Here is a 23,410-nt window from a genome sequence, read left to right as displayed (position 1 = left end):
CGCTTCTCTGGAGGTTTCTGGGTCCCCACAGAGCTCGGGAAACAGTCAACATGATCAGACTTTCTGGGGCCGGAGACACGCGAGCAACAGGCCCCCTTGCAGAGGGCAAAGGAACGTGGAACCCGAAACCACGAAACCACGCTTCAGGCGGCCTGAGTGCGACTCCTGTGTGGACGGGACTATCCGCCTCGCGCTCTGTTGCAAGCTCAGTCTGGGGCTATGTCATCTGTGAACCATGTGGATGGAAAACGGACGACCACCGGAGTCTCGGCTCATTGCTCTCTGGGCAATTCGCTCATTCCTTGAGAGACGGAATTGTCTGAATTGCTCCAGGATGAAGTGACCCGGGCTGGCCATTCGGAGGGCGGGTGAGCGCCCCGCAGGCCGACGCGGCTGTGGGCCGAGCACTCAGCCTGCACTGGGCACCCGACATTTTCCCGGAGTCCAAGGTCCTGCCGGTCCTGGAGGCAGAAGACGGCTTTTCTCTCTGCCTTCCTCTCTGTCTCTTGCTCCCTCCCTCCGTGTTTCCCTCCGTCCCTCCCTCAGTTCCTCCTTTCCTCCCTCCGTCCCTCTATCCCTCCGTCCCGTCTCAGGTCCCTCCGTCCATCCGTTCTTTCCTCCCTCCATCGCTCCCTCCCTGTCTCCGTTCCTCTCCCCATCTCTGCCTGCGTCCCCTCCCGCGTAGAAAGGGCAGCACCCCGGTTTGCGCGGGGTCTCGGGTCTGCATTTAGCTGTCAGGCTCCCCAAGGTGATGCACAGGTAGGCGAGTGACGGTGGCCGGGGGAGGCAGAGGTGGCGAGACACGGAAAGGAGCGCAGGCCTGGCGGCTGTGCGGGCCAGTGTTTCCTGGGATGGAGGTCTCCGCCCAACACACTGAAGAACGCGGGGCGGGCCGGGGAGATGGGATGAAAGCTCCGCCTGGGAAGCCTAGCCGGCTGCCTGCAAACCCGCGCATGAGCAGTAGACAGTCCACCTCCCGGTACCTGGACAGGCTCTGGGATCCCAGGGATGCTCAGGAAAGAATGACAGCCCTCCTCTGAGTAGAGTCTCTCGCCGGACCTGGAACTCAGGGATCCTAGACAGGTCAGCTGGAAGGAAAGAGACGCTTCTCCATACCCAGCCAGAGGTTCACTACGAACGAGAGGCCGCAGCCCTGCCCCCACCCCGTCCCAACCCCGCGTCCTAAAGCTCCTCCAGCAGAGCCCGGTGTGCCTCCTGGTTGAGGGGTGGTTCCAGCGGAGCGGGCTCTTCCACGTTCTTCAGCTGCCCCAGTGGCGCCGGATCTAGGAAAGGTTGTGCCGTTTGCTGAAACTCTGCGACAGGAATTCATCTAACAGGCTGGAGGGGAGTGCAGAGTAGCGCTGAGGCTCTTGGAGCGGTTGGGAGGGCGCCCGGATGGCTTGCATCTGTGCCTGACACGCGGAGGCCTCCGGGGTCGCGGGCTCCGGAGGTGGAGCTGCCCCGTCTTCGGGTTCCCACGCCATCCTGGCGACCTAGGGCTCCAGCCCCACCAGCGATTCCGCTGGGACGTGGGTGGCGCCAGCACACCTTGGTCTGTGACTCAGCTCGAGCGGACCCAGGCTGTCCCACTGAGCACGCGCCCAGCAGGCTGCTGTGCTGCGGGTCCTGGTCTTCCTGTCATTTGTTGGGGTGCGGAGGCCACCGAGGAGTCGGAGGGTGGGAGAACCCCACTTCCACAGCAGCCAGGGCAGCAAAATCCCCGCGTGCCGGGGCAGGTTGGAAGATTCCTTCTGCCTGCGCAGCCTGGCTGGGCTGAAGCAGGGCGACGGCCCCTGCTCCCTGGCTCACGAAAGCCCCCTGTGGGAGAGCCCCAGGCGCGCAGGGCATGTGGGGTGCGGGAAGCCCAGTTCCCCGCGCCCCGGTGTGGGTGAACTCGATAGAGGAGGAAGGAGGGTGACACCTGTTGGGGTGTCAATTAATAACCACAGTGGCCTCAAAGAGCTCAAATGAAAGGAAGAATTGCACGTCTCTCACTTTAAGTCCAGAGCTGGAAATGATTAAGCTTAGTGAAGATGTAGAATTTTCATCGCTAGAGAGAAGTCAACGCTTGGCTTCAAAACTTCAAAGGATGGGCAGAGCGCACGGCTCACGCCTGTAATCCCAGCACTTTGGGAGGCCGAGGTGGGCGATCATGAGGTCAGGAGATGGAGACCATCCTGGCTAACACGGTGAAACCCCGTCTCTACTAAAAATATTTTTAAAAATTAGCCGGGCGTGGTGGCGGCGCCTGTATTCCCAGCTACTCTAGACGCCGCCGAGGCAGGAGAAAGGCGTGAACCCTGGAGGCGGAGTTTGCAGTGAGCCGAGATCGCGCACTGCACTCCAGCCTGGGCGACAGAGCGAGACTAAGAACAAAAAAAAAAAGAAGAAGAAAAGAAAAAAGGAAAAAAAGATTGCTGCTTATTGACAATTCACCTAGCTACCCAGAAGCTTAGATGGAGATGTACTTGGAAATTAATGTTATTTTCATGGCTGCTAATACAACATCTACCCTTCAGCCTGTGGATCAAGGAGTGGATCGAGGAGTGGTTTTGACTTTCAGGTCTTAGTATTAAATAATAAATGCATTTTGTAAAGGTGTAGCTGTCACAGACAGTGATTTCTTTGATGAATCTGGATAAGCTTAATTGAAAACCTTTTGGAAAGGATTCACCGTTAATCCTTTCATGATATTTCAGCCTCCTCCCGTGAATTACAAATGTCCTTAATGGCAATCCTTAAATGCCATTAAGGACATTTGTGATTGATGGGAGGAGGCTGAAATATCAACATTAACAGGAGTTTGGAAGAAGTTGATTCCAGCCCTCCTGGATGACTTTGAGGGCTCAGGATGTCAGTGGAGGAAGTCCCTGCAGATGCGGTAGAAATCGCAAGACTAGAATTAGAATTAGAACCTTAAGATGAGATGAAATTGCTGTAAACTCATGATAAAACTTGAACAAATGGGTAGTTGCTTCTTATGGATGAGAAAAGAAAATATTTTCTTGAGATGGAACCTACTCCAAGTGGAGATGCTATGAACATTGCTGAAATGACAGCAAAGGATTTAGGATATTCCATAAACCTGGTTGAGAAAGCAGCAGCAGGGTTCGAGAGGGTTGACTCCAGTTTTGAAGGAAGTTCTACTGTGGATGAAATGCTGTCAAACAGCATCATATGCTACAGGGAAATCTTTTGTAAAAGGAACGAACTTCATTGTTTTATTTTAAGAAATTGACACGGGCAATTTCTTAAGAAATTGTTTTATTTTAAGAAATTGACACGGGCAACCTTCAGCAACTCCCACACTGATCAGTCAGCAGCCGTCAATACAGAGGCAAGATCCCCACCAGCAAAAACATTATGACTTGGTAAGGCTCAGATATTCATTAGTATTTTTTAGCAATTAGGTATTTTAAGTTATGTGCATACTTTTTAGACATGCTATTAATTACTAATTAATTAATAATTATTAGTCATTAGACGACAATATAGTTTAAGCATAACTTTTATAAGCACTGGGAAATAAAATGTTTGTGCGACTAACTTGATTGTAAGATTTGACTTATTGCAGTGGTCTGGAACCAAACCCACACTATCTCTGAGGGGTGCTTGTAGGTTTTTGGTTGTTCTTTGTTTTCAGATGGGGTTTCGCTCTGTCGCCCAGGCCAGAGTGCAGTGGCGTGATCATAACACACTGCACCCTCAAACTGCTGGGTCAAGTGATTTTTCTACCACAGCCTCCGGAGTAGCTGGGACTACACACATGCAGCACTATGCCTGGCTATTTTTTTTAATGATTTTTTTTTTTTAGAGATGGGGTCTCACTATGTTGCCCCGCTGGTCTTGAACTCCTGGGCTCAAGCAACCCAGTCACTTCAACCTCCCAAAGTGCAGCCATTACAGGCTTGAGCCACCGCACCCAGCTTGTCTGCAGTTTTTAAAAGAAAAACGGCCAGGCGCGGTGGCTCACGCCTGTAATCCCAGCACTTTGGGAGGCTGAGGCAGATGGATCACGAGGTCAGCAGTTCGAGACCAGCCTGGCCAAGATGGTGAACCCAGTCTCTACTAACCTGGGCACAGTGGTGGGCACCTGTAGATCCAGCTACTCAGAAGCTGAGGCAGGAGAATCGCTTGAACCCAGGAGGCAGATGTTGCAGTGAGCCGAGATCATGCCACTGCACTCCAGCCTGGCAACAGAGCAAGACTCCATCAGAAAAACAAAACACAAAAAACAAAACAACAAAAAAACACCATAATTTAAAAGATTAAAAGTTAAGGTAGATTTTTACAAATGTATGTCTACCATTATAGTATCATACAGAATGGTTTTACTGCCGTGAAGATTCTCTGTGCTCTGTGTTTCCTTGTCTTCCTTCCCCTTGGTTCATGGCAACCACTGATGTTTCTACTGTTCCCACAGTTTCACCGTTTCTGGAACGTCATATAATTGGAATCGAGCAGTATGTAGACTTTTCGGATTGGCTTCTTCTCTTAGCAATATGCATTTACGTTTCCTCCTTATATTGTTTTGTGGCTTGACAGATCATTTCCTGTTAGCAGTGAGTAATATCCTGTCACCATTATACTTTTGTTAAGACTCAGAACATACAATGTGAAGAGGAAACGTGAATGTGCTCTGTAAGCTTTGAGCAACAATGAAGGGTCAAGGTAGGTCCTGGTTGTCACAGGTGCGCTGTGTGAGGCAGGAAGCTGTGGTGGGGAGGCTGTGTGTGGGGAAAGGGACGTATGGGAAGTCTGTACTCTCTGCTCTGTTTAGCTGTGAACCTGCACTTCTCTAAAAATAAAATTAGTTAAAATTAAAAGCAAAAAATTAGAAAAATTAAAACATTACAATATGTCATATAGTTTTCAAATCGCAAGACAGAAAAAGACATAATAAAATAAAGTATAGAAAACAACAAGGATAGGAATAAAACATCAGTGACAGAAGGCAGAAGACAGAAACGTGGAGCCAAACACATTAATTTATTTTAATCACTAGTTACATTCATTTATACTAATTTATATTAAACGTATTCAAAGAAAAAGGCAACTAATGTAGACTGACCTCAAGATGATCCAGATGTTGGAATTAGTGTGGATTTTTAAAGTAGTTATTATAATTCTTACTAAAATCAAAACCCCAAAAACCCTTATAATAAATGGATAGGAAATCATAGCAGAGAAGAAAAACTACAGTAACAAAGGCTCAAGTGGAAATTCTAGAAGTGAAAGTTTTCCAAGTTAAAAAATAATAATCAGTTGTCTTCAGGAGCAGCTTGGAGGTGGTAAAGAGTCAATGAACCTAAAATACAATTGAAATTATTCAATCTGAAAAATGTGAGCAGTCATAGGTTGGAGTGTGGGAGCTTTTCCTTTGGTTAGTGCTTTTAGGTAATCTTGGTTTTGATATGATTACTAGGCTGATCTGTCAGGGGCTAAGCCAGAGTTTATCTTGGTTTCAGTACTGCTTTAAACAAAACTCATTATATCCTTGTGTTCAAGATGGAAGAAGAGTGGACCAGATGACAATATTTAGATGCAGTCATTTTTAACCTCTGTTGCTCTCCCAGCGGTCTAGCTGGGGTTTGTATAAAGCAGAATGGGAGAAACAGGGATGGAGACCCCACCTACCCTCTCTATTTGTCCACTTGTCCTCCTTCACTAGTGGATAAAGTCCGCGGGAAAAGGCAATGTATTATTTTAAATCTGTATCTTCTGTTGTCAAGATCTGTAATTAGTTCTGCTCGCTGGACTGGGGTCAGGAACCGAGGGAACATGAGGGTGAACGAGGTGACATGGAGTCCAAGAACACACTGTGCCTGCAAGCAGAATGTTTGTGCCAGGAAAACCAGTCAGCAGGCAGATGGTCTCAGATACCAAGTGGGAGGCAAGATTCAGTCTCGTGAAGGCAGTGATCCTCAATGTGTACTTTGTATCACTTGCTTCGGAATGACCTGGAGTACTTGTTCACATGCAAATGTGGAGCCCAGTCCTAGACCTGCTAAGCCTGCGTCTCCATGGATGGGTCTCAGCAGTCGACATTGGAGACCTGCTAAGCCCGCGTCTCCACGGATGGTCTGGGCGGTTGACATTGGAGACCTGCTAAGCCTGCGTCTCCACAGATGGGTCTCAGCAGTTGACATTGGAAACGTGCAGGTCCCTCGGAGACGCTTATGCAGATAAATTTGAACTGTTGTTTCAGGGTTAGGGAGCTGGCAAAAGCAAGGAATAGACCAAGCCCTTGGGTGGGAAGGCTGCATAACCTTGGCACTATTAGCGTTCTGGGTGGAACAGGATTTTGCCACATGCTTCGCAGCATCCCTAGCCTCTACCCTCTAACACCGTATCCCTGATGTGAAAACCAAAAATGTCCCCTGGGAGGCAAAATAGTCACCAGTTGGGAACAGGAACCACCACTTTGCGGGATCATAGTAGTTACTTTGTTCCCAATCCAAGGATCAGAACCCAAGATGAGACAAAGTGCAGCTATCGGAACTGGAGGGCCAAGCTGGAGCTAGACCTACAACAAACGCTCCAAAAGCTCCTTTCTAGGCCTGATCCCGTGCCTCAGCTACCGAGCTTGTACAGATGCCATGTAACTCTAGATGTGGTGACTGATGGAACTGAAAGGCTAGAACTAGATAGGGTCTTTAAGGATAGGCCAACACACAACGTGGACTTTTGACAACATCCAGATCCTTGAACCAACCTGAGACAGAATTTCCCGTGACATCTGATCCACAGCCTGGATGTGGAGCACTCACTGGGATTAGATGCCACAGGAATATTGTGTTTAGGAACACTGAAAGAGACAGGCTTCAACAAAGCAGACCTAAGCAACACTTAAGAGTTTGAACTTCTTCAGCTTCCATTCCAGCCCACAAGGACAAAAGCATCCCATACATATCCACTGTGGCCAACCCGTCCTCTGTAGGGAGTTTCCCCAGCACTACTCTCCCCTCTGTTCTGAGCCTACTTGCTCTTTTGTAATGTTTCCACTTTCGGTCCCACTCCCTAACAGATGATTTGTCCTCTCCGCCCGGCCCCCTAGTTCTGACATTTGGACTGTCTGTGATCTGGGTAGGACTTCCGAGGCAGAATCAAAGCCTTGTTGATTGGATTGGGAATTTCTAACTTCCTATTAAAGGCACTGATCAGGCATCTATTGTATAAAGTAAAGTAAGATTATGATCCAGTAAGACAGATTCCACAAGCAGTGCAGGAAGAATTGGTTTCTAGTACACTGCATGCTTCAGGACAGGAAATCCAGAAAAAAATTCTGTGGTACACTAAGTGTGTACTATAGGTTTCATTTCCATGCGAAAAATTCTAGTTAGCTAAAAAGTACATCCATGAAGAATCTTGATTAAGCTTGTTTAATCCTGGTTAAACTAGTTACTAGTTAAACAATAATTTCACAACAACTCAAGAACTCTTTAAAAGCATTTCCTCTGAATATTTTATTCAGAAAAAAACACAAAAAGATAAAGCACAAACAAAAATTCCAGTCATTTGCAGTATCTGTCGGCTTTCAATTTGGCTCTCCTGTTTAAGCAAAGAAAAGTAATAAAATTAATCTGTGTAAAGCATGCCATATATATTCAACTGCTGCTAAATATAAAAAGCTTTAAAACTGTGTGATCAATTTTGGTTATTATATTACCGCAACACTTATATTAAAATATGTATACTTTTAAATTTGGTTTCTATAAAAAATGGATTCTAATCTTGTAACAGTTATTTCCTAACAGTCAATAAACGTTGCCTAAGGGCTTTTTCAATCCACAATAGCAATTTTAATTATTCTGGAATTTAAGAGTGCTCTAAATTTCTATTCAACATGGTGAGAATGCTGTCTTATTAGAAGTGATAAAAGTTACAGGACACAGAGCTTATTCCGTTTTAGAGTCCACATCCTGATTGTATTTTATATCCTCTTCTTGATTTCTTCCATCTAGATACGTATTCATTTGCTCAGCTGGAAAAAATTCTTAACATTATGTACTGACTTTAGGTATGAACTCTACCAGCTAGTTAACAGGAAATATGTAATTAAACATTGCCTTATCAAGAAATGTAAAAAAAGGGTAAGAGTAACTTTGCAACATAGGACTTCAATGAGCGGCTGGTGATTATCAAAATCTGGCACTTAATTGATTTATACTTGGACACTCACAGCTAAACATCTCTGCCTGTTTTCCTACGTTGTAAATCTAGGACATTACTTACCCACATTGGAAGAGTAATAAATATTAATAATGTGCTATGATAAACATCCTGCACTCTTCCAAATCTTACAATAAAACTGCTTCAATTTCACTTGTTTAGCTTTTAAATTTTTAGCTGATCTATTCTTATTTTAAGGAACCTGAACTACTCTAACAGAATCCACATAATTTTTACATTAGTCAAACTGCTTCTTTCTAACTCTGGTTCCAACAGTTATAAAAAGATAATGATAAATTTATGAAGTAGATACAGTCACACCTGAATTTCTTAAAGTATATACTTAGAATCGGTTATAATTTTTAGATATTCTTTCTTGACAGTCTTTTCCCAAACTTATGATGTCCTCTCTAAGTAACATTGCCACATTCATAAATTAGAAATAAAGACAAAAATGTGAAAACTATAGTAATTTAAGAGAACATAGGTTTTCTACATGCCATTTCTATTGGCTACTGAAAATAGTGGAAATAAGTAAATAAAGAGCTACCTGTCCAGAAGCGTCTCATGCAAAAATCCATCTTTCCGAGCCTTTTTAAGAATTTTACTGTCTTCTTTACTTATTTTAAGTTTGTGGTCTTGGAAGCTCTGAAATTTCTTTCTGCAAAGAAAATGTCTTCATTGAAAAATACCTCAAACTCTGATTATACATATTTACTATTACATTTATAAATACTGTTAATTTCTTTTTCACTTATTAAAAAAGTCTAATTGTAGGCCAGGGGCAGTGGCTCATGCCTGCAATCCCAGCACTTTGGGAGGCCAAGGCAGGCAGATCACTTGAGGTCAGGAGTTTGATAACAGCCTGTTCAATATGGTGAAACCCCATCTCTACTAAAAATATAAAAATTAGCTGAGCATAGTGGCACGTGCCTGTAGTCCCAGTTACTCAGGAGGCTGAGGCAGGAGAATCACATGAACCTGGGAGGCGAAGGCTGCGATGAGCCGAGATCACGCCACTGCACTCCAGTCTGGGCAACAGAGCGAGACTCCTCTTGGGGAAGGGGGAAAAAAAAAGTCTAATTGTATTTTTTTAATAAGCTGGAGCTTCTCAACCACAAAGATGACCTCCATGACCCCTCAAAAGGAGGGCCACTCATTGACTGGGAAGAACCACAAGGCCCCACTTCTATTAGGGCATGCCGGCTGGAGTCCCCCGTGTCCTGGCCATAGCACAGCCTTTGACTGGCATCACACCCGTTCTGTGAATGAACAGGGAGACGGACTAACCCGCATGACGTTAGCTTTGAGAGCTGGTATGATGATTAGGAAAACTGAAGCCTTGAGAACAGCATTGAGCTCAGGGTTCTGTCCCAGAGGCTACATTGTGTTGCCTCTTCTTGTCCATCAGTTTTAATTTAATTTTGTCAGAGAGGGTCTTGCTCCGTCACCCAGGCTGGAATGTAGTGGTTATCAGAGCTCACTGCAGCCTTGGACTCCTGGGCTCAAACAATCCTCCTGTCTCAGCCTCCCAAGTAGCTTGGCCTACAGGCATGCACCACCATCCCCAACTAATTAGGTAATGTATTTTGAAAGCACTTTGAGAAGCACTTCACTGTCAAATCTGTAGGTCTAAAAGGAAAAGAACACATACACATAATTGATTTCACACTGTTTTACATTTCCTTTGTCTTCTTCTGGAATGTCATCTTTTTTCTTGGTTTCTCTTTCAGCACAGGATCTAATCTAGATATTGGAAAAGAGAATCCAATGGGTTATATGTTTATCTCCCATCTTCCCCACTTTACGTATCACATAAGAACATTCAAGATGATTTCCTATGCAGAAGAAAAAATTAACTGATCAGCTATATTCAGAAAAAGGCAGGTTTTGGCTATGTGTTTTTACTTCACATATATAATCTATATGAGTAACTGCTACCACGTGCTTCCTCCGCAGCCCTTGGGTCAGAAACACTACAGACAAAATTATTTCAAAAACATTTTACACATCAGATCCTGCTAGGCAATAAAGCAATCATTAACTAATTTAATTTTGTCCTCCAAGTGAATACACTAGGATCAAATTATCCCTAGCAGACAAGCGTTCATCTGATCAGATTGAAAGCTTAAGATTACTATTTTACGTCACACAGACTATTACCAAATGTATTAAAACTTTTAACACTACACAACTTGTTTTTAATTAATTGGAACCCACCTCTTTTACTAACTTCTTATATCCTCCAAAGTTTGGATAGATATTTACTATCACATGTCATAAGTTAACTGATCTGCATTCAACAATTAGGATCGCCCACAGAACAGGCAATTGGCAGAGGTAAGGACTCATGTCTCCTAAGGATCTCTGTGGCCAGAGTCCAATTCTAGGACTGCTTAGAAAGTGATGACAAACAACGTGTTTGTGCCAATGACATCTTTGTGACAGTTTTGATTAGAGGGTCCCAGAAGACCTGAAAACATTCCCTGCTAGGGCCTGTAACACAATGCTGCCTTTAGTAAGAGGGATCTGTGTTCTGGTAGATAAGGCAAGGTCATAAAGGTGAATGGCTGACAGAGATTAGGAGAGCCTGCAATTAAATGGTAAAGGAAAAGAGTCCTAAATAATCACTGTTCAGAGCTTCCAGGTACTTGACTAACCAGAGACCCAGAGAACTTTGCATTTCATCTGAAAACTGCTTTAAATAGTGAAACACACAATCTTTGTATAAGTATCTTTGTCTCTTTGTATAAGTGCAAAGCACTGCACATATATTTGCAATTGTTGCCTTCAATAACACTTTTGTGATAATATCCAGATGAAAAATAAACATGATACAATAAAATATAAATAAATAAAATTAAAGGTAAGTCACAAACCCATCTGCATTTCCCCAATGACCTGTTCCCTCAGAAGCAATGCGCTATGAAATATTGAGTAGCTTAGGAGTGTTGGGGTCCGCGTGTTTCCTAAACAAAGGAATGAACACACAAGACAACACAAGACAAGACAAACATGGCGGCCGCCTCGAATGGCACACTCTGCTTTATTTTATACAGTCATTTGTGGAATGTTGCCAAGTCACAAGACACATTGTTGTTTTTCTGACCTTTCCCTAACTTTCTGGATTTTCAAGATGTTTACATATAAACAAGCCCCCAGGGTCTGCTGTTAGCAGCTGGCTCCTTTGTCCTCCCTGTTTGCACGGAAGGAATGCCCTGCTTCGTTTGCAAGAGCAGGACTTATCAGGAATGCCTCGTTTGGGAGCATAGTCCTCTACATAGGAGTCAGCTGGGCCTGGGTACACATCCTGTCTTTACCACACCCTGAAATCGCTATGTGATTTCCATGAACTGACTGACAAAAACCACAAGGATGTAAGGAGGGTCAGAGGCTGTCTTCCTGTCTGTAAGGCTGAGCTCACATCCACCTCACAGGAGCATTATGGAGATTCGAGACTACAACGCATGTGCCAGGTATATGCAATGAAAAAATATAACTAACACTTCACTTCTCTAATAATAATACCTACATTTTAGATTGAAATTGTTTGAGCTTTAGATTTGAAATTATTTGAAATCAAGACTATTGTAAAAAGAAATCAAACATATGACCGGAAATCTAACAGGAAGCACGTACAGACATTTGACAGATGCTTTTAAATTACACTGGTAGTAGAGAAAAATGTAACATAAATTTTTATGCTCTAAGAACGAAGGGCATTTTAGAAAAGGCATTTCCCCCATCTCTTAGAGCCTTCCACTCCGGCCCCCACAATGCGTCACAGAGCAAAGAGCAAATCTGGGTCAGACTAGATGCAACCTGTGATTCCCGACAGAGACAAACAAAGCAAGGTTCAGGATGCTCACTACCGGGAAGGAATGCCAAGGAACAGAAAAACCATGTGTCAAGAAGGAGGGAGTTATTCTTTAGATACATATATGTTTATCATTAAAGATCACTGGCTTTTGCTGAGTCTAAAAAATTAAGCCTTAAATGTTTTCATCAAATTCCAGCTAACTACCTAATTTATCTAGGTTATATTAACAGTATTATTTAGAATTTCACCTTGATATGAAGATGTCTGTGTAACTTTTACAATGATATAAAACAAAGAGTAGGATTAGGGAGGAAACAGGCCAGTGCCTGGTGCAATGGATAACGCATCTGACTACAGATGAGGGAATTTAGCCTGGAATAAGGAACTTTTATTTCCAGCTTACTGACACATACAAATTGTAAAAATAAAATGAAAATCATGTTTTATGTGATTCATGTTTTTCCTAATGCAAAGAAGACTGGTACTATTAATAAAAATATTTTTAAAATGTGAGGGCTAAAGCCCCAGAGGTTCTGCTATGATTTTTTATGTTTCATGGAGTGATTTTCATCACGGAAGCTCAAGCATTACGTAAATACAAATGCATATACCCCTGACCTGGTAATTCTGCGTCTGGAAATTTATCTTCAGGTCCACCCGCCCATCTACAAATGGATGCATATTCAATGTTTTGTACTACAGCACTGTGTATATGAGCAAAAGACTGGAAATAGCCTACATTTCCATCTATAAGAGACTAAACAGGCCGGGCGCGGTGGCTCAAGCCTGTAATCCCAGCACTTTGGGAGGCCGAGACGGGCGGATCACGAGGTCAGGAGATCGAGACCATCCTGGCGAACACGGTGAAACCCCGTCTCTACTAAAAAATACAAAAAACTAGCCGGGCGAGGTGGCGGGCGCCTGTAGTCCCAGCTACTCGGGAGGCTGAGGCAGGAGAATGGCGTAAACCCGGGGGGTGGAGCTTGCAGTGAGCTGAGATCCGGCCACTGCACTCCAGCCCGGGCGACAGAGCCAGACTCCGTCTCAAAAAAAAAAAAAAAAAAAGAGACTAAACAAATTAAGGTACATCCCTAAAATGAATATTATGTGGCTGTTAAAAAAGAGAGAGAAAGAAAGGAAAAGCAAGAAAAAGAGAAAACTTTCTACGTTCAAACTAATAGTCGAAAACTCTCCAAGACACAGTTTTAAGGAAAAAAAAATCAAAGTCTAGAAGACTATAGAGGAGGCAAACTTTAGTGTAAAACAGTTGAAAATTATAAACATATTCATGTGTTCATAAAGAAATTTTAGGAGGCTATAAAAAAACAAAACAAAGGGAAAGAGATAGGAACCGGAGCTGGGACACAGGTGAGTAAGACATATGGCAGGCAGATGTCTTCATACGTTTTTATTTAAAAATGTTGAGCCGGGCGCGGTGGCTCAAGCCTGTAATCCCAGCACTTTGGGAGGCCGAGGCGGGCGGATCACGAGGTCAGGAGATCGAGACCATCCTGGCTAACATGGTGAAACCCCGTCTCTACTAAAAATACAAAAAAACTAGCCGGGCGTGGTGGCGGGCGCCTGTAGTCCCAGCTACTCGGAGGCTGAGGCAGGAGAATGGCCTGAACCTGGGAGGCAGAGCTTGCAGTGAGCCGAGATCGCGCCACTGCACTCCAGCCTGGGTGACACAGCTCGAGACTCCGTCTCAAAAAAAAAAAAAAAAAAAAAAAAAAAAATGTTGAACCACGTGTACATATCATCTATTTTAAAAATTAGATTTTAAAATACAAGCAAGAAAACAAGAAAATGAAAGCCTAAAAAGATCATGTAGAACTACTCAAAAAAAGATAGTAATCCATGGAGATAACGGCAAGGTAGCTCCTAGATGCACTGATTTCTCTATCACATTGTATAAACAAGCCACCAATTATGGGATTTATAATAAAAAATGAGTCCATTTGAAACACCACATTATAAAAAGCTATTAACTAAATCTTTAAAGTGACAGTAAATGATGATTTAACATTTTAAAGAGATAGTCACATTGCATGTGTGAATGTGGTCATCTGTATAAAATGTCGTAATTACCTTGATCATTTCTTCTTCTCCTGCTGTCTTACTTTTTGCTTCTATGTCCCCAGCTTCATTGCATCTAATAAAGCAGCTATTTGAAGCCAATAAAGCCATTTTCCCCTAAGTGAAACAAAATAACAAAATAGAGAGTCATGAGGACACTTCTTGTAGAAGAAACGTTGTGTTTAGATTGAATTAATTTTTCCTCCCTGATTTAAAAATCACAGAAAAGAACTCAGAGAAAACCTGAAAAATATAATACAAGAACATGCAGAAAAGGAAACCAAAATCACCTATTATTTTACTATTCAAATATTACCACAATAAACATTCTTAGTGTATCTTCCTAGTAGGACGAAATTCTAATTAGATGAAGGATTGCTTCCTTTCTAAAACATCTACGGTGATTTAACTGATTTAGTTCAGTTTGAAAAATTGACTTTAAAGACAAGAACAGAATTATGAATGCACACTTTGTTCAAATATTAGCATTTTAAGTAAAATTTATTTTACTCACAATTAGAAAACACAAAAAGGCATATACAATGTCTTTAGTGTTTTGAATTTAAGAATCAATGTCTGAGGGGCTTTTGTGTGTGAAAATAAATATTCATATGCTTTTTTAGTTGTTTAATGTTTGATGTATTACACTGCTTTCTATTAAACAAAACTTTAAAAACTGATCTTGTGTATCTAAATCTGGGTTATAAATTTGGTTAGCTTGATTCCCTTAACAAATGCAATGTTTATTTATAACTTGTATTTGGTTGATTCTTTTGGAAAACTTGGAATACCGTAACATTTAGACAAAATATTTACAAATACAATGATTATAAAATATGTATATATTTAATATAAATATATATATATAATATGTGATATAACTTATATCACATCCAGTTAAAAAGTGCTGATAACATGGATTTAATTTCTTGGTCAAGGTCGCAAGGGCTGGTGGTCTCTCATTTGGATGGCGCCTGCTGAGCCCTGGAACATGCTGCTGTGGTCTAAGGCGATTTAAACCTGTGCCGCAGATTATTCACCTGAGTCTTTTTGCAATAGAGTTTTAAGACCCTCTTTCATTTAAATTTTTGAAACTTAGTGTCCTTCCTAAAAATAAAATGAAATGAACTTTCCTAAAGTGTTGTATTATTAGAACTATCTCGCTCATCATCCTGGCCTTACGATATATTGGCCTTTTCTACTGGTGTAACTTTTATTAGAAGTATCTCATCATAACTCGTAGGATCATCTCAAAGGGGTTGCAACACATTAGTGGGTCATGAAATCAATGTAGTGGTTCATGAATGGTATTGGGGGGAAAAAGAAAAGGGAATACACACAGACACACAGAGGAAGGGGTAAAAGAGAATAAGAAATATCAAGCTGCATAACACATGAACAAGTATTGTTAAGTACAGCTCTTGCTTCAGTTATACATATGTGTGTGCTGGGCTGCAATGTAAAAATGCATTTCTCAATGGGTTGGGTCAAAATAGTTTTCAAGGCACTGACTTAAGATTTTATCCCAGGGGATGAGGAAATTAGTCTAAGTGATTACCTCTTTCTGGGGGGATGTCTGTTTAATTTGTCGCCTTAGAAAACACTGCTGAGTTCCTGTTTTCAGTTCCTGATTGTATACCACCAAAGCACTACTCAAAGGCTGAGCTTATCTTCCACTTGCTTGTGCCCACTGGTCCTTACTGGTTTTGATATAGTTACCTACTTTTTAAAGACTGTTTAGCACTCACATACTTTTGTTCAATCTTTACTTCTTACACAAACAGAGAAAGGAAATTATGTATTCTGTACCAACAAAGATTTAACAAAACATCCATATACTACAACTGTCTACTTACTAAAATTAAGAATTAGTATATTATCTTTTTTCTCCTTTTATATTAAAACTATCTTTTCGTACACTATTTGAAGCTTATGAACTGAAAGTCCTTTAGAGATAATTTACTTCAATGAACTATTATTATTTATTTTATGCACAAATTGTCACAACTTGGTCTTAGCTTGCTCCAGTGTTTGCTTACAGTCTCTAATGTTTCTGAAAGCATCCATGATTTCTGCTACAAAGAAGGTACTTAGGAACTATTCTGTTTTCCTACTCTGAGACTTAAAATTGACTGGTTCTTTAACGGAAATGAGATCCATATCTAGGCAGTAGGGTACAGAGAAATAACTGTGGGCAAAAGTACTAATGCTGTTTTTGTTGCACTATATTTTGAGATCTCTTTAAGGCTCTATGTTCCTATTGATTGACTCCAATTTAATGTATTATACTATTGCATCCTACTTTTTCTTTTTAAATATATTATGATTGTTACAGACTTTCTGTTACACTGACAGGAAGTTTTTATAAACAGTAACAGCACTTACATTTTGAAAGACTGGTTCCCATTGTTCTCTTGGTCCAATTGCATCTGAACGCCCAACAACAAGCCCATCTGAATTGATACCAAGATACTTTCCATAGCCAGATTTCAGGGCAATTCTGTACATTAAGAAGATAGATAAAAGTTAAAAACAGAGAGGAAATTAATTATAGAACATCAAAACAGGACATGTGTATGTGTGTGGGTGTGTACATATCTAAACTTTCAGGCTGGACATATCCCAAGCGTTCAAAAGCTGCATGTGGCTGAGTGGTGACTCACTCCTGTAATCTCTGTGCTTTGGGAAGCCAATGGGAGAATTGCTTGAGGCAAGAAGTTCAAGATCAGCCTGGACAACACAGTGAGACCCCATCTCTACAAAAAATTTAAAAAATTAGCTGGGCATGCTGGCGTGCACAGCTACTGGGGAGGCTGACACAGGAGGGTTGCTTGAGTACAGAAATTTGAGGTTATAGTGAGCTATGATCACACCACTGCACTCCAATCTGGGTGACAGAGAGAGACTCTGTGCCTTAAAAAAAAAAAAAAAAAGCTACATGTGACTAGTTGCTGCCATATTGGACAGTGCAGTTTTAAATTTACAGTTTTGTATTTTGCTTTTTAAATATAAACATTATACTTATATATTACATAACAAATATTTTCCAAATTCATCATTCTTCACTTACACTTCTTTAGTCATAAAGTTCAACAATAAATTATTAAAACTTACTTTTTCTGTTATTATAAATAGTTCTATTTACATCTATTCTGTACATAAAACTGATTTATCCTCAGAAAAAATTCCTAGAAATAACTGGATCGAAGAGTATAAAGTTCTTATGTCATCAAACTGTTTTCCAGAAAATGCTGTTTCAATTTACATTCTTACTTCAAATTAAAAGAGTATGTTTTGTATCACGGATTTTTTTTTAAGCATTATGACTTTAAAAAAATACTTGAAAACCTGATATGGAAAAAACAGTATCCTATTACTTTGCATTTTAGTATTTAACTAGAATAACAATTGTTTTTCTTTTCCTTTCCTTTTTAGTTTTTAGATTATCTGGTTATGTCCCTTGTCCATTTTTCCATTGAGATCTGATTGTTTGCAGTTTTTCTACTGGGGTCATCAGGGCTATGAATTCTGTACAAGATACATATGAAGAGTAAGAACCCACTGTCTATTAAGATTGTTGCAAATATTTTCCTCACTTGTCAGTTAATTTTCTTTACAATCCTTTTTTTTTTTTTTTTTTTGTTGAGACAGAGTCTTGCTTTGTCGCCCAGCCTGGAGCGCAGTGGCCGGATCTCAGCTCACTGCAAGCTCCGCCTCCCGGGTTCACGCCATTCTCCTGCCTCAGCCTCCTGAGTAGCTGGGACTACAGGCGCCCGCCACCTCGCCCGGCTAGGTTTTTGTATTTTTTAGTAGAGACGGGGTTTCACCATGTTAGCCAGGATGGTCTCGATCTCCTGACCTTGTGATCCGCCCGTCTCGGCCTCCCAAAGTGCTGGGATTACAGGCTTGAGCCACCACGCCCGGCCCTACAATCCTTTTTTTTAATAATTGTAAAGCAGTTTAAAACTATTGAATTTTTTCTTCCTCTGCTTTTATTCTTTATCTTTCACCACACTTACCAGACTTTCAAAGAAAGTATAAAAATAATCATCTTAATGTGATTTTTTAAAATTCTGATTTCTAGTCTTTTACCTTACCGAGAATCTCCTGGGATGCCAGAATTGACTTTTACTCCTTCATATGTTAATGATTATATAACAGAAATCATTATCACATTGATCTAACCAATTACTAAAATATGCAAATTCACTTTCAGTATCTTCTACCCAAAGAATCATTCTATACTTCTGCACAAGGTGAGAATAACAAAGGTTACTTTATAAAATGACTGTAAAAATAGTGAGTAAAAATATTCTTCTGGTCACTATGATTCTGTAACATTCTCTGCTGGTTTCAACAATACTCCTTTTTTTAGTCTTCCTGTTTGTCTTTGTACTTCCCTACAGTGAGTTTAACTATCATAGCAACAGTGAACCAGGTTTTGTACTGTTTGATTTCTTTTTTAATCTATCTTATTTGGTGTGTGAAATTATTAATCTTCATTTTTTTACATATTTTTTTTTTCCAGCCTAGCATTATATATTGACAGGAAATCCACTAAAAGTAGATCACAAAATCTACTTTTCAAAAAAGTTATTTTGTTTTTTATATCAAAATTACTCTGTGGGCTTAAGACAGACACTAAAATTTTTAATGAATACAATTAAATTTTTAAAATAACTGGTTACTAATTATATTACAACATAAGCTCACCTGGAATCAGATAATTTGACAGCCGTCAACTGCTCTGGGGGACTAGGGCCCTCATCAACTATTGGAGAAAAAACATTTGAAAATAAATTTGACATTTGCTATACATACATCATTTTGCTTTAAAAAATGTGGCTATTTTCTTCTGCAATTAAATGTAAGAATATTCAGATATGCTGATGTCACTGTAATACTGCATCTTTGGAATCAAGATCTATTTTACCTTCTTTTAACTACAGTGCTAATTTTACATATGGAGTAGGACAGGCTAACATAATGCTTATTTAATAACTTCTGAGATATCTTCTCATTATATTTTAAAATACAGTCATAAATAAGCACTTATTTAAAAAACTAAATGCTTTCATTTATTCAAGGGATGGCCCTGCTGACCAAATGATACTGCTTTTTATCTTCTAATTACTTCGTATCTCATTAGTGCTTTCTCTAACGGGCTAAAGAAAATGAGGAAACTTCAAACTGTTACCCACACCGAGGTTAGTTTTGGCAATAGGTTTGAATAAAAAAGAAATTCAAACATTTTGACTCAAGTAGGTTTTCTTTTTTCTTTACACTTACTATTTTAATTATTCATGTTGTTTTGATTTCCAGAGATACTCTTCTGAAACTATACAGAATGTTTTCAAATGCTTATATTAGAAAGAGGGACTTGCCAATGGCTGGTAAATATTAAGGAAGAAAAAAAATGGAAGAGTCAAATGCAATGGAAAATTTGGAAAATTTTGGAAAAATTTCCTTTGGAAAATGTCTGAAACTAGTTAGAGTTTGGCCTAAGTGAATGAATGTCCTAAAACCTACACTTGTGGCAGCCTCTTCCCTTCCAGACACAAACCTTCTTTGTGTGGAGCTCCCAGGGTAAAAAGGCCATTGTCGAGTGCGTGTATATAGGTTCCCTTATCCATTTCAATGGCTATGGTTCCTGAAATTTCACCAAAGTTTGTTACTGTCCACCAGATTCCTAAAAAATAAAATCAATATTTAAACTTTGTATCTTAGTTTTGACACAGAGTTCTTTTTGTGTTATTATAACTTAGTTTTAAAAACTTTTTATTTTGCAGTTGTAAGAAATAATACAAAGATCTCACATATCCCTTACTCACTTTGTCTCAATGATGACATCTCGCATAAGTATCATACTGTCAGAATCAGGAAATTGATATTGGTATAATCCATGAACTCTATTCAGATTTCACCAGTTTTACATGTACTTGTTTGCATGTATGTGCACAGATTCATGCGACTACCAGTACAGTCAGGAATAGATTTTTAAAATACAAAATAGCAACATACAGCCAGGCATGGGGGTGCATGCCTGTAATCCCAGCTACTCGGGGAGCTGGGGAAAGAGGATTACTTGAGCCCAGGAGTTCACGGTTATGGTGAGCTACGATCTCGCCACTGCACTCTAGCCTTAGTGACAGAGCAAGGTCCTGTCTCAAAAAAAGACCAAAACAAAACAAAAGGCAACATGTGAAGGTACAAAGTGATACACAGAGAACGGTCTCTCTCATGATAGACCCCAGCCATCTATTCATGCCTGCTTTCCAGGCAATGCCCATCATAATATTTCTTACAAATGCCCCTACAGGAAGACTTTCTAGCACAGTAATCTTTTTTTTTTTTTGAGACGGAGTCTCGTTCTGTCACCCAGGCTGGAGTGCAGTGGCATAATCTTGGCTTGCTGCGACCTCCGCCTCCCAGGTTCAAACAATTCTCTGCCTCAGCTTCCTGAGTAGCTGGGGCTACAGGTACCCGCCACCATGCCTGGATAATTTTTCTGTATTTTAGTAGAGACGGGGTTTCCCCATCTCGGCCAGGCTGGTCTTGAACTCCTGACCTCGTGAGCCACCTGCCTCGGCCTCCCAAAGTGCTGGGATTACAGGTGTGAGCCACTGCGCCTGGCCAGTAATCTTAACTATGATTTTAGATTGAAAGCAAAATGAGCAGAATCTATGTCTATGTACACTAATTTCCAATTTGCCAACAGAAATGTTAGACCCTAGGAACAATTAGTTAAGCAGTTGTTATAAAAGTTTATATCTTAATGTTAAAAAATATCCTCAAACCCCCTCCTAAATTGTACTTTAGCTAGAGCAGAAATAAGTCAATCATTAACTGGATATGACATATTAAGGAATTCTTGTTCATTTTACAAGGTCTGATAATGACACAGTATAACGTATAAAAGAACAAAACAGATGATGAGAGAAAGACATACCATGTTAAGACATGCACATTTACATACTTATGGGTAAAATGACATATCATCTGTGATTTTACTTAAAATTTCTAGGAAAAAATGTGTGTGTGGGTGTGTGTGTAAATGAAATGAGATTGGCAAAATACTGACAATTAATGCTGGGCCCTGGGCACATGGGGGACTCATATTCTTCTATGTATGGATTAGTTTGGATATTTCCATAATAAAAAGGTTTTAAAGATTCAGTTAATTCCACTGCACAAAATTTTCTATTCAACTAAACATTTCATGCTTTTCATAATAAATTTTAAAATACATAAAATTTTAGCTAAAATGAAGTTGGACCCTTACCTAGCACCAAATACAAAAAGTAACTTAAAATAGACCAAAGACCTAAATGTAAGAGCTGAAGTTAGAAACCTTTTAGAAGAAAATGGGAAAAGCTTCATGACCATGAATTTGGCAATTATTTCTTACATAGAACATCAAAGGCACAGGAACAAAGGAAAACACATACAAACTGGACTTCATCAGAATTAAAACCTTTCGTGCATCAAGAACCACTGTCAACAGAGTAAAAGGCAACCCAGAGAATGGAGAAAATATTTGTAAACTGCATACGTTAGAAGGAATTAATATCCAGACTATATAGAGAACTTCAAAAAGACAAATATCACAATTCAAAATTGGGCAAAGGACGTACACAGACATTGCTCCAAATGGCCAATGAGCACTTGAAAAGATGATCAGCATCACTAGTCACCAGGGAAATGTAAATCAAAACCACAATACAATACCACTTCACACCCATGAGAACAGCTAGTATCAATAAAACAAACAAAAACAAAAACCAAGAAAACCAGAAAAACAAATGTTGGGCAGTATGTGGAGAAACTGAAACCCGATGCAATGCTGGTGGGAAGGTAAAACGGTGCATGTATTTAAATGCCACTGAAGTGTATACTTAAAAATAGAAAAACTGGCAAATCCTATATTCTGTATATTTTACCACCACACACACACAAAACCAATGGAGAAAAAGAAAATCAAAATTAAAATTTCAGCCAAAGATGATTAGAAAGCAATACAAGTAATGAGCAATTTAGATGCCTGAGTTGTTTTATAGCTACAATTGTTTTCAATAAAATAATGCTTTATTCAGAATCATTATGAACAGTGTTATGATTAGCAAGTCTTTCTTATAAATGTAATAGTTAATGATTTTAAACTCATTTTATTTATTTTGTATGTTCTATGCCACGTTGATCAAGTACACTTAATATTAAAATCATTTAAATATAGTATCTCATTAATGTTTTGCAAATGAAGAAGAAATTTCTGGCAGACAAGCTCCTCAAAATTTTCACACTCTGTCCAAGTAAGGAAATGATACAGTAACATTACTTATAATATTGTGAACTGAAAAAGAAATTACTTTGAGCAGATGCCAGTATTTTTTCTCAATGGGATTTCAAAGAATAAGAAAGCTAAACATAGTATCATCAAGAATTAAATGTGAGCTATTCTGCCTATTTTCTGCAAGTGGCCTACCTTCAACCCTCAGAAGTATGCTTGTACGTTTAACGACTAAAGTAACATAACATAATACTCATCAGTGCCACTCTGGGGGTTTCAGCTGTGAAAGAGCAGTGGACCCTCAGAACAGTGGGCATGGAAGTTGCCTGTCTCTACGTCAGGTCACAGCTCAAGCTCCTGTCTCTACGTCAGGTCACAGCTCAAGCTGTGTATATGCTGCAGATGCCTAAGCTGAATTTGAGAATCCGCTCTAAAACATTACTTGCTATTTAGACACAGGCCTGAAGTTATTTCCTTTTAAACCTTAGGCAGATGGTCAAATACCCCGCTGTGTTGTCTCACAATGCGTAACAAAGCTTTTCGCATATTTTCACATAGTTTAGGATGTTTACATGTCTGGCATGCCTATAATCCCAGCGCTTTGAGAGGTGGAAGCAGGAGAATCACTTAAGCCCAGGAGTTCAATATCAGCCTAGGCAACAAAAGGACATCCCCATCTCTACAAAAAAATTAAGAAATTAGCGATTGTGGTGGTACAAGCCTGTGGTCCCAGCTACTCAGGAGTCTGAGGTGAGAGGACTGCGTGAGCCCGTGAGGTCGAGGGTGCACTGAGCCATGATAACGTCACTGCACTCCAGCCTGAGCAACAAAGCAAGAGCCTGTCTCAAAAAAAAAAAAAAAAAACCAAAAAAAAAAAAAGAAAAAAAAAAAAAAACAAAGGCTCGATGCACCAGTGTCATGGCTGATGAGACATGACCAGGGCACCCTCACTCCAGCACCAAGGCCGTGTGACAGCTCCCCTCACCTTCTGACTAATCCAGGGCTTCTGTGCTGAGGGCCTCCTTTTTTTTTTTTTTTTTTTTTTTTTTTTTTTT

The 23,410-nt window shown here is 40.4% G+C and overlaps 2 protein-coding genes across 2 annotated transcripts in view; both read right to left on the bottom strand.

Annotated features, from left to right (window-relative positions):
- Nucleotides 1-1,182: 1,182 nt before the first annotated feature.
- Nucleotides 1,183-4,309, bottom strand: DUX4 (double homeobox 4). The gene is given in 5 exon segments (XM_025384851.1): nucleotides 1,183-1,316; nucleotides 1,319-1,501; nucleotides 1,504-1,554; nucleotides 1,557-1,921; nucleotides 4,293-4,309. Coding segments are annotated over 5 exon segments (750 nt in total).
- Nucleotides 4,310-7,439: 3,130 nt separating this feature from the next.
- The window catches only part of FRG1 (FSHD region gene 1), a 24,556-nt gene continuing 8,585 nt past the window's right edge, over nucleotides 7,440-23,410 (bottom strand). Inside the window, exons 3-9 of the mRNA XM_025385581.1 lie at nucleotides 19,632-19,757; nucleotides 18,782-18,839; nucleotides 16,454-16,568; nucleotides 14,081-14,185; nucleotides 9,827-9,918; nucleotides 8,723-8,833; nucleotides 7,440-7,551 (exon numbers count right to left, since the gene is read on the bottom strand). Coding sequence (XP_025241366.1) covers nucleotides 7,515-7,551; nucleotides 8,723-8,833; nucleotides 9,827-9,918; nucleotides 14,081-14,185; nucleotides 16,454-16,568; nucleotides 18,782-18,839; nucleotides 19,632-19,757 — 644 coding nt within the window. The 3' untranslated portion in view covers nucleotides 7,440-7,514. The remainder of the gene's footprint in view (nucleotides 7,552-8,722; nucleotides 8,834-9,826; nucleotides 9,919-14,080; nucleotides 14,186-16,453; nucleotides 16,569-18,781; nucleotides 18,840-19,631; nucleotides 19,758-23,410) is intronic.

Source organism: Theropithecus gelada, chromosome 5 (genome assembly GCF_003255815.1).
Source record: "Theropithecus gelada isolate Dixy chromosome 5, Tgel_1.0, whole genome shotgun sequence".
Lineage (NCBI taxonomy): Eukaryota > Metazoa > Chordata > Mammalia > Primates > Cercopithecidae > Theropithecus > Theropithecus gelada.
This window is presented reverse-complemented; position numbering and strand designations above follow the sequence as displayed.